The 12090-nt window shown below is 53.8% G+C and overlaps 1 protein-coding gene across 1 annotated transcript in view; it reads left to right on the plus strand.

Moving 5' to 3' along the window:
- Positions 1-1177: 1177 nt before the first annotated feature.
- The window catches only part of LOC142918239 (mutS protein homolog 4-like), a 34709-nt gene continuing 23796 nt past the window's right edge, over positions 1178-12090 (plus strand). Inside the window, exons 1-7 of the mRNA XM_076062372.1 lie at positions 1178-2186; positions 2695-2852; positions 4208-4459; positions 6227-6417; positions 8722-8829; positions 10073-10188; positions 10726-10899. Coding sequence (XP_075918487.1) covers positions 2182-2186; positions 2695-2852; positions 4208-4459; positions 6227-6417; positions 8722-8829; positions 10073-10188; positions 10726-10899 — 1004 coding nt within the window. The 5' untranslated portion in view covers positions 1178-2181. The remainder of the gene's footprint in view (positions 2187-2694; positions 2853-4207; positions 4460-6226; positions 6418-8721; positions 8830-10072; positions 10189-10725; positions 10900-12090) is intronic.

Below are 12090 nucleotides of genomic sequence, written 5' to 3' on the forward strand. Positions count from 1 at the left end.
GTGTGTCTCTGTGTGTGTGTCTCTGTGTGTGGTGTGTGTCTCTGTGTGTGATGTGTGTGTGTCTCCGTGTGTGTCTCTGTGTGTCTCTGTGTGTGTGTCTCTGTGTGTGGTGTGTGTCTCTGTGTGTGTGTCTCTGTGTGTGTCTCTGTGTGTGATGTGTGTGTCTCCGTGTGTAATGTGTGTGTCTCTGTGTGTGTGTCTCTGGGTGTGTCTCTGTGTGTGATGTGTGTGTGTCTCTGTGTGTGATGTGTGTGTCTCTGTGTGTGTGTCTGTGTGTGTGTATGTGGGGAGCGGTAGTGTAGTGATTAGCGCTACGCCGCGCTACGATTCTCTGAACCGGTCCTGGGCCTCCCCTAGGTCGACTCAGCCTCAAATGAGTACCTGGTGTGGTGGTGTGTAGTAAACATCACCACTGGGGGAGACAAAGGCGGTCGGGCGTGGTGCTGGCCACCCACCCCCTTGTGTGCCACAGTGCCGGCCCTTATAGGTGCTGCTACTCTCTTACAGCACTTGCCCCTACAGATTGTTAAGGCTGTACGGGGGATCTTTGTGTGTGATGTCTGTGTGTGTCTTGTGTGTGTGTGATGTCTGTGTGTGTGTGATGTCTGTGTGTGTGTGATGTGTGTGTGATGTCTGTGTGTGTCTTGTGTGTGTGATGTCTGTGTGTGTGATGTCTGTGTGTGTGTGTGATGTCTGTGTGTGATGTCTGTGTGTGTGTCGTGTGTGTGTGATGTCTTTGTATGTGTGATGTCTGTGTGTGTCTTGTGTGTGTGTTGTGTGTGTGATGTCTGTGTGTGTCTTGTGTGTGTGTGTGATGGCTGTGTGTGTGTGTGATGTCTGTGTGTGTCTTATGTGTGTCTGTGTGTGTGTGATGTGTGTGTGATGTCTGTGTGTGTCTTGTGTGTGTGTGATGGCTGTGTGTGTGTGATGTCTGTGTGTGTCTTGTGTGTGTGTGATGGCTGTGTGTATGTGATGTCTGTGTGTGTCTTGTGTGTGTCTGTGTGTGTGTGATGTCTGTGTGTATGATGTGTGTGTGATGTCTGTGTGTGTCTTGTGTGATGTCTGTGTGTGTGTGTCTGTGTGTCTTGTGTGTGTGATATCTGTGTGTGTGATGTCTGTGTGTGTGTCTTGTGTGTGTGTGTCTTGTGTGTTTGTGATGTCTGTGTGTGTGTGATGGCTGTGTGCGTGTGATGTCTGTGTGTGTCTTGTGTGTGTGATGTGTGTGTGATGTCTGTGTGAGTCTTTTGTGTGTGTGTGTGATGTCTGTGTGTGTATTGTGTGTGTGTGTGATGGCTGTGTGTGTGATGTCTGTGTGTGTCTTGTGTGTGTCTGTGTGTGTGATGTCTGTGTGTGTCTTGTGTGATGTGTGTGTGTGATGTCTGTGTGTGTGTGATGTCTGTGTGTGTGTCGTGTGTGTGTGATGTCTGTGTGTGTGTGATGTCTGTGTGTGATGTCCGTGTGTGTCGTGTGTGTGTGATGTCTTTGTGTGTGTGATGTCTGTGTGTGTCTTGTGTGTGTGTTGTGTGTGTGATGTCTGTGTGTGTCTTGTGTGTGTGTGTGATGGCTGTGTGTGTGTGATGTCTGTGTGTGTCTTATGTGTGTCTGTGTGTGTGTGATGTGTGTGTGTGATGTCTGTGTGTGTCTTGTGTGTGTTTGTGTGATGGCTGTGTGTGTGTGATGTCTGTGTGTGTCTTGTGTGTGTGTGATGTGTGTGTGATGTCTGTGTGTGTCTTGTGTGTGTGTGTGTGATGGCTGTGTGTATGTGATGTCTGTGTGTGTCTTGTGTGTGTCTGTGTGTGGGTGATGTCTGTGTGTATGATGTGTGTGTGATGTCTGTGTGTGTGTGTGTGATGTCTGTGTGTGTCTTGTGTGTGTGTGTGATGTCTGTGTGTGTGTCTTGTGTGTGTGATGTCTGTGTGAGTCTTTTGTGTGTGTGTGTGATGTCTGTGTGTGTATTGTGTGTGTGTGATGGCTGTGTGTGTGATGTCTGTGTGTGTCTGTGTGTGTGTGATGTCTGTGTGTGCCTTGTGTGATGTGTGTGTGTGTGATGTCTGTGTGTGTGTCTTGTGTGTGTGATGTCTGTGTGTGTCTTGTGTGTGTGTGTGATGTCTGTGTGTGTCTTGTGTGTGTGTGTGATGTCTGTGTGTGTGTCTGACAGGTGATCCGCTCTTTTGAAATCGGATGAGGTAATCTCGCAGATCCTCATCGTTTGAGCAGCGTTAAGCCCCTCGCACAGATTTGAATATTCCCCAAGCTTCCTAATCACTGCCAGGCTCAGACGTTAACATCTCCTAGCCACCGTGATGATGATGATGGTGGAACCCACGACCTCCTGCTGTATACCAGGCGAGGTAGTTAACATCACCTAGCCACCGTGATGATGATGATGGTGGTGGTGGAACCCACGACCTGCTGTATACCAGGTGAGGTAGTCAACATCTCCTAGCCACCGTGATGATGATGTTGGTGGTGGAACCCACGACCTCCTGCTGTATACCAGGTGAGGTAGTCAACATCTCCTAGCCACCGTGATGATGATGATGGTGGAACCCACAACCTCCTGCTGTATACCAGGCGAGGTAGTCAACATCTCCTAGCCACCGTGATGATGATGATGGTGGTGGAACACACGACGTCTTGCTGTATACCAGGTGAGGTAGTCAACATCTCGCTCACCCCCAGGCTTGGTTGCAGGATGTCCACGAAGGGTCCCAAGTACTCGTTTGGCCTACTGCTGGATTCTCCTCCCCGGCGCACAAAGACCAGAGCCAAGCTACACAGCACCACCACCTCCTCCGCCTCCTCGTCTTTGCTCAGCTCCACGCCCGCGGCACGCCACTCCAGGATGCAAGGTCGGAGAGAGTGCAGGAGGGCAATCAGCGGCGGAGCCAGGGGGCGGGGGGGGGTGACAGGGTTAGACAATTGTCACCCCTGAAAAAAAATAAAAAATCGAAAAATCTGAAACATTGTGCGTGTAAGTGCACGACACTCGGTCTGGCGGACTTCGTGCAACTGCACCGTCAGAGCGTGTCGCCAAACCGATGGCGTCTGGTTCAACAAGCCTGACTCTCTAATCATCTTCTTTGGTTCTTTCGGTAAAGTCACCACCACGTAGAATGAGAATAAAATAAAACAATAAAATTCTCACGACGTTTCGGCCGCAACGCAGGTGGCCTTCTTCAGGCCACCTGTCGTCCAAACAGGTCTGTCCCTTTAAACCTGAAGAAAGCCACTTGTGTTGTGGCCGAAACGTCGTGAGAATTTTATTGTTTTATTATTTTATTCTCATTCTACGTGGTGACTTTACCGCAAGAACCAAAGAAGATGAATCCTTGCAGTCACGAAAGCTTTAAATCGAAATCTCTAATCATTTTTGAAGTTAACATTTGTTGAATGTCACCCCGGGCTGAAAATCCTGGCTCCGCCCCTGAGGGGGATGACGCCTCTCCGCGGATTATTTTGATGTTGACGGATTACCGTACTTTGGATCCTCTTGCTCCTTATCCTTTGGTTCTTTCGGTGAGGTCACGTGGACTGCTCCTACGTCAGCTCCTACGTCGGCGGTCCACCTTCTGTGTTCGTTTCACACCTGGTGACGGTTGCTTGTGTCGCGATCCAAACGTCGTGATCCATTAAAATGTTTTCGTACCTACGTGAGTTTTTGCCGAAATAACTCAACAACACGAATTCCTGCGGTCACGGCAGTTTTAAGGAACAGATTGCATCTCACTGCTCTCCGCTCCCTGCGGAGCGTTAAGGCCCCAACAAGCCCACGGCTTTCCATTCCGGGCACCGTTCTGTGATATTGCGTCGAGCGAATGTGTGGCCCTACGCAGCCTCTCCACCCCCCCCCCCCCTTTCAAAAATCAGCTCGCACCCTCCGCTAGGGTCTTGTCAAAGGGGAGCACCGTTAATCCTGCCGAACAGGATTTTTGCAGAAGACCTCGCTGGGGTTGGTGGGCGGGAGACGAGAGGGAGGCGTCGTTCCTCGCCAGCTGTCGAAGTATGCAAGCTCTCTCGCTTCTGTTTTTGGTGAAGCCTCTCTCTTGAACGATGTCGGTCTTCTGGTGCCCGCGTCCACTGGGGACGCCATCGCACTCCCCACGTGCCACGTTAGAACAGGGCCGAGAGCGTGAGGAGCCTCAAAGAAAACGGATCGCTTTAATTAAGTCTCCGTCCGCCGCCCCCCCGTTTCTCTTGTTCCCAGAGTCGGGTTGGGCCGACCGGAGCGGCAACGCCGACACCGCCACAACCACCAGCGGCGGCGGCAGGGCCCGCGGCGGCGGTGGTGGCGGTGGCGGCTGCGGTGATGCTCCCACCGTGGTGATGCCAGGCTTCTCCTCCTGGGCCCCGCGGGTGCCCCTCCCCGCTTCCCGGTTCCGTGCAGCGCCGGGCAGCTCGCGGCGGCAACGCCAGAGGCATGCGCCCGGCAGCAGCAGCAGGGCCACCACGTCCACCGGTAGACTCACACAGAGTCCCGTAGACTCACACAGAGACCCGTAGACTCACACAGAAACCCATAGACTCACACAGAGACCCGTAGACTCATACAGAAACCCATAGACTCACACAGAAACCCATAGACTCACACAGAGCCCCGTAGACTCACACAGAGACCCATAGACTCACACAGAGACCCATAGACTCACACAGAAACCCATAGACTCACACAGATACCTGCAGACTCACACAGAGACCCATAGACTCACACAGAAACCCATAGACTCACACAGAGACCCACAGACTCACACAGAAACCCATAGACTCACCACCCTTCATAGACTCACACAGAGACCCGTAGACTCGCACAGAGACCCATAGACTCACACAGAGACACATAGACTCACACAGAGACCCGTAAACTCACACAGAGACCCATAGACTCACACAGAGACCCATAGACTCACCACCCTTCATAGACTCACACAGAGACCCGTAGACTCGCACAGAGACCCATAGACTCACACAGAGACCCATAGACTCACACAGAAACCCATAGACTCACACAGATACCGGTAGACTCACACAGAGACCCATAGACTCACACAGAAACCCATAGACTCACACAGAGACCCACAGACTCACACAGAAACCCATAGACTCACCACCCTTCATAGACTCACACAGAGACCCGTAGACTCGCACAGAGACCCATAGACTCACACAGAGACACATAGACTCACACAGAGACCCGTAAACTCACACAGAGACCCATAGACTCACACAGAGACCCATAGACTCACCACCCTTCATAGACTCACACAGAGACCCGTAGACTCGCACAGAGACCCATAGACTCACACAGAGACCCATTGACTCACACAGAGACCCGTAGACTCACACAGAGACCCATAGACTCACACAGAGAACCCGTAGACTCGCACAGAGACCCATAGACTCACACAGAGACCCATTGACTCACACAGAGACCCGTAGACTCACACAGAGACCCATAGACTCACACAGAGACCCGTAGACTCACACAGAGACCCATAGACTCACACAGAGACCCGTAGACTCACACAGAGACCCATAGACTCACACAGAGACCCGTAGACTCACACAGAGGCCCATAGACTCACACAGAGACCCATAGACTGACACAAAAACCCATAGACTCAGACAGAGACCCGTAGACTCACACACAGAGACCCATAGACTCACACAGAGACCCATAGACTCATCACAGAGACCCATAGACTCACACAGAGACCCATAGACTCACCACCCTTCATAGACTCACACAGAGACCCGTAGACTCGCACAGAGACCCGTAGACTCACACAGAGACCCGTAGACTCACATAGAGACCCATAGACTCACACAGAGACCCGTAGACTCACACAGAGACCCGTAGACTCACACAGAGACCCATAGACTCACACAGAGACCCGTAGACTCACACAGAGACCCATAGACTCACACAGAGACCCATAGAATCACACAGAGACCCATAGGCTCACACAGAGACCCATAGACTGACACAAAAACCCATAGACTCAGACAGAGACCTGTAGACTCACACACAGAGACCCATAGACTCACACAGAGACCCGTAGACTCACACACAGAGACCCATAGACTCACACAGAGACCCTTAGACTCACACACAGAGCCCCGTAGACTCACACAGAGACCCGTAGACTCACACAGAGACCCGTAGACTCACCACCGTTCATCGACTCACGACAGGAGGCAGCACCCCATCTCTCTTGTGGCCCCGCAGCGACCTCGTTCTCCACGACTGACGACGCCGACGCCGGCGACGACGACGAGGAGGTGGAGGCGAGGTCGGTGGTGGTGGCGTTGGCAGAGGGCCGAGGTATCGCTCGGGGCGAGGTCGGCCTGGCCAGCATCGACCTGCGCTGCCCCGAGCTGGTCCTGTGTCAGTTCCCCGACAGCCAGCCCTACGTCAAGGTCAGCCTCCTTCTCTCTCCGTGCATGAACATAAAGGGCCCCCCCCCCCCCCCCCGTGCAGTGCGTGTTATGAAGCGGGCCCTGAATTAAAAACTAAAACACGCACATTCTTCACCTGTGCGGTATAGCGATTGTCATTTTTGTCACTTGCCGTACGGCCGGATAATGCGACGCATCTCTAACCTAAGTTTGCTTGTGGCTGTGGTTGTTTTGATTTAAAGCTTTCGTGACTGCAGTAATTAATATTCCTAGCTCTTTCGGTAAAGTCGCGTTGAAGGGAAACAATAAAATAATAAAATATATATAAAACAATAAAAATTCTCACGACGTTTCGACCATAACACAAACAGTCGTCATCAGGTGTGTCGGTTTGCATTTATGTATTTATTTTTAAACGGTGCATTTATTTATTTATAAAACGTTAGCACCACGGGCAGCGATTTGACAGTTTATTTAGAAGGACGAGTCCATCTATGTTCTGAAAAGAGGAGGGGGGAGACGAAAAATTAATGTATGCTGTCTAAATGCCACCGTAAGCGTGAACAATCAATTAAGACCTGAAATGGTTTATCAAATCCTTCCAATGATTGCTAAGCCAGAATCCATCTTCTCGGTTTAAATTGTCTCTGTGCTTATTATTTTATTATTTCCCTTTAACGTGACTTTACCGAAAGAGCTAAGAATATGAACCACTGCAGTCACGGAAGCTTTAAGTCAAAATTTGATGCTTTTCTTGCTCGTGTTTTTGTTGGTTTGTTGCGGTTGCACTCCGATTCAAGAGCCGGATGGCTCACAGGACTATACCCAAAATAAACTGAAAACTGAAACTGAACCTTCAACACACTCGGCCGTTCGTAAAAGCTGAAGGGCGGTTTCGAACTCTGGTAAGAGAGCGGAATCACCGAACCGGAATTGATTGCTTGAAAGCGTTTAGCGCGGGGCCCTTGAAAGTGCGGGGCCCCGTAGCCACGTAAGTAGCTACGTGCCAATGTGTGCGTGTCGTTATTCTGACGGTATGCAGTATATATACATTGACAGGTTAGGTTAGTCTTAAACTATTAAACACTAGTTTTTTTTATTTTACCTTACCTCATGCACCTAGCTTGGCACAGCAGTCAACCCACTGCACCTGTGTCTGTCCCGTGACCTCCTCCTGGTGCACCTAGCCTGGCACAGCAGTCAACCCACTGCACCTGGGTCTGTCCCGTGACCTCCTCCTGGTGCACCTAGCCTGGCACAGCAGTCAACCCACTGCACCTGGGTCTGTCCCGTGACCTCCTCCTGGTGCACCTAGCCTGGCACAGCAGTCAACCCACTGCACCTGGGTCTGTCCCGTGACCTCCTCCTGGTGCACCTAGCCTGGCACAGGAGTCAACGCACTGCACCTGGGTCTGTCCCGTGACCTCCTCCTGGTGCACCTAGCCTGGCACAGGAGTCAACGCACTGCACCTGGGTCTGTCCCGTGACCTCCTCCTGGTGCACCTAGCCTGGCACAGGAGTCAACGCACTGCACCTGGGTCTGTCCCGTGACCTCCTCCTGGTGCACCTAGCCTGGCACAGCAGTCAACCCACTGCACCTGGGTCTGTCCCGTGACCTCCTCCTGGTGCACCTAGCCTGGCACAGGAGTCAACGCACTGCACCTGGGTCTGTCCCGTGAGCTCCTCCTGGTGCACCTAGCCTGGCACAGCAGTCAACCCACTGCACCTGGGTCTGTCCCGTGACCTCCTCCTGGTGCACCTAGCCTGGCACAGCAGTCAATCCACTGCACCTGGGTCTGTCCCGTGACCTCCTGCTAGTGCACCTAGCCTGGCACAGGAGTCAACGCACTGCACCTGGATCTGTCCCGTGACCTCCTCCTGGTGCACCTAGCCTGGCACAGGAGTCAACGCACTGCACCTGGGTCTGTCCCGTGAGCTCCTCCTGGTGCACCTAGCCTGGCACAGCAGTCAACCCACTGCACCTGGGTCTGTCCCGTGACCTCCTCCTGGTGCACCTAGCCTGGCACAGCAGTCAACCCACTGCACCTGGGCCTGTCCCGTGACCTCCTCCTGGTGCACCTAGCCTGGCACAGCAGTCAACCCACTGCACCTGGGCCTGTCCCGTGACCTCCTCCTGGTGCACCTAGCCTGGCACAGCAGTCAACCCACTGCACCTGGGTATGTCCCGTGACCTCCTCCTGGTGCACCTAGCCTGGCACAGCAGTCAACCCACTGCACCTGGGTCTGTCCCGTGACTTCCTCCTGCTGCACCTCAGCCTGTTGTTCTCGTTGCTGGCGCTGCTGCTGCTGCTGCTGCTTGTTCAGGCGATCACCAAGCTGCAGGTGCTACGCCCACTGGAGGTGGTGATGCCCCACACGGCCTGCAACCCAAACGCCAGCAAAATGTTCACCCTGCTGAGGGACTACTTCCCTGTGAGCACGCACGGACGGCATCGCCACTACTCACCACGCGGAGACTCCTAGACTCATCACACAGAGAGCCATAGACTCATCACACAGAGACCCATAGACTCATCACACAGAGAGCCATAGACTCATCACACAGAGAGCCATAGACTCATCACACAGAGACCCATAGACTCATCACACAGAGACCCATAGACTCATCACACAGAGACCTATAGACTCAGCACACGGAGACTCCTAGACTCATCACGCAGAGACCCATAGACTCATCACATACAGACCCATAGACTCATCACACAGAGACCCATAGACTCATCACACAGAGAGCCATAGACTCACCACACAGAGACCCATAGACTCACCACACAGAGACCCATAGACTCATCACGCAGAGACCCATAGACTCATCACATACAGACCCATAGACTCATCACACAGAGACCCATAGACTCATCACACAGAGAGCCATAGACTCACCACACAGAGACCCATAGACTCACCACACAGAGACCCATAGACTCATCACGCAGAGACCCATAGACTCATCACACAGAGAGCCATAGACTCACCACACAGAGACCCATAGACTCACCACACAGAGACCCATAGACTCATCACGCAGAGACCCATAGACTCATCACACAGAGACCTATAGACTTATCACACAGAGACCCATAGACTCATCACACAGAGAGCCATAGACTCATCACACAGAGACTCCTAGACTCACCACACAGAGACCCATAGACTCACCACACAGAGACCCATAGACTCACCACATAGAGTCCCATAGACTCACCACGCAGAGACCCATAGACTCATCACATACAGACCCATAGACTCACCACACAGAGACCCACAGACGCATCACACAGAGACCCATAGACTCACCACGCAGAGACCCATAGACTCATCACATACAGACCTATAGACTCACCACACAGAGACCCACAGACCACACAGAGACCTATAGACTCATCACGCAGAGACCCATAGACTCATCACGCAGAGACCCATAGACTCATCACACAGAGACCCATAGACTCATCACACAGAGACCCACAGACTCATCACACAGAGACCCATAGACTCATCACATAGAGACCCATAGACTCATCACACAGAGACCCACAGACTCACCACACAGAGACCCATAGACTCACCACACAGAGACTCATAGACTCATCACACAGAGACCCACAGACGCACCACAGTGGGTGCTGCCACCTCGTGGTGAGTGCGTGTGCAGGAGGCCCACGTGACCACGGTGCTGAGGAAATACTTCAACGAGGAGCGGGGCATGGACGCCGTGCGAAGGCTTTGCGTGCCCCACATGGCCACCGTGCTCATGGATGTGCAGGGGAAGTGAGTGGGTGTGTGTGGGTGAGTGTGTGGGTGTGTGTGGGTGAGTGGGTGGGTGAGTGAGTGTGTGGGTCTATGGGTGTGTGTGTGGGTGGGTGAGTGGGTGGGTGAGTGGGTGAGTGAGTGTGTGGGTGAGTGTGTGGGTATGTGGGTGAGTGGGTGAGTTTGTGGGTGATTGTGTGGGTGAGTGTGTGGGTGAGTGTGTGGGTGAGTGTGTGGGTCTATGGGTGAGTGTGTGGGTGAGTGGGTGAGGAGCTCACCGGTGAGCTCCTCCGGCAGGTAAGGCTGCGTTGGCTGGGCCATGTAGCCCGCATGCCCAGCCACCGCATGCCCAAACAGCTTTTGTTCGGCCGCATCGAGGGGGCTAAACGGGCACGGTACGGGCTAGAGAAGAGATGGAGTGGTTAGGGTTAGGGTTACCCACTCACTCACCCACCCACCGATCCACTCACCCATCCACTCATCCACCCACTCACCCATCCACTCACCCACCCCCCTCTCACCCTCCCACTCACCCTCGCCCCTGCCCACCACCCCCAGATACTACTGCCTGGCTTCGCTGGCGGCGCTGCTGCAGTATGTGGAGTTCATCCAGGGCGTGGTGCTCGCCCCGGCCTCCGTGCGCGTCTCCTTCTGCGGCAGTGAGCGCACCGCCATGATCGACGGCACCACGGCCGCCAACCTGGAGCTGCTGCGCAACTCCCACGACCCTCGGTAGACGATGCCTCCTCCTCCTCCTCCCTCGCTAGCGGGGATAGCCACTCCCCCTTCTGTGTGTTGGTGTGTGTGTGTTGGTGTGTGTGTTGGTGTGTGTGGTGTGTGTGTGTGGGTGTTGGTGTGGTGTGGGTGTGTGGGTGTGTGTGGTGTGTGTGGTTGTGTGTGGAGCCAGGAGATTGAATATCTACCCTCGGGGCTCCTCCAGAAACAACGAAAAACCACTACGGGTGGCCACGTGGAATGTTCGAACGCTCACTGCGGAGGAGAGGCTGCCACTCCTCTGTCGGGAGCTGGACCGGTACCGCCTGGATCTATGTGGCATTCAGGAGGTCCGGTGGACCGGCTCTGGCTCCTGCCACCATGAGGGGTGGACAGTCCTCTACTCGGGGCAGCAAACTGCCAAACAACAGGGAGTGGTTCTTCTTTTGAACAAAAGAATGAAGGGGGCGTGGGAGCATGGCGGTGAGGTGTGGGAAGCTGTAAGCCCCAGGCTACTTTGGGCTCGCCTTCCCATCAACCCGAGGCGAGGAATGGTGGTCGTGGTTACTTATGCCCCCACCGAAGATGAACATCCGTGGAGGGATGCAGGCAAAGCCGATGAGTCAGATGCCTTCTATGACCTCCTGTCACAGGTGCTGGCTAAAGTGGCCCCTCGGGATAGAGTGGCCCCTCGGATAGGTCATGCAACCCGCATGCCCAGCCACCGCATGCCGAAACAGCTTTTGTTCGGCCGGATTTAGGGGGCTAAACGGGTGCGGCACGGGCTAGAGAAGAGATGGAGTGATGTGGTACAGGAGGACGTGGAGCTGAGTGGACTTGCCGATGACTGGTACCAGCGGTGTCAAGATCGGCCTCTGTGTAGGAGGCTCGTGAAGGACGCTACTGGGCAGTTGGAGGCAGTCGGCCTCCAACAACAACGGAGGGCGGAGGAGCGACGCTCACAACAACGAGCGGAGCGCCGGGTGGCTAAAGCACAGCAGGTTGCCACAGTAGGGGGCACAGGTGGTGCATCAGCCAGTCATCTCAGTCAGTCGACCTGTGGCACCTGGGTCTGCCCCGTGACCTCCTGCCAGCGGGTGTTCGACACTTCACGTGGCCTCAGGGTGCACATAGCCTGGCACAAGCGTCGTGGTGATGACACCGCCACTTAGTGGCGAATGGCGGTTGTTGTTGTTGTTGTTTTGTGGT

Source organism: Petromyzon marinus, unplaced genomic scaffold (assembly GCF_048934315.1).
Source record: "Petromyzon marinus isolate PM22_M1 ecotype Great Lakes invasive population unplaced genomic scaffold, UKy_Petmar_22M1.pri1.0 PM_G_Scaffold_58, whole genome shotgun sequence".
NCBI classification, from domain to species: domain Eukaryota; kingdom Metazoa; phylum Chordata; class Hyperoartia; order Petromyzontiformes; family Petromyzontidae; genus Petromyzon; species Petromyzon marinus.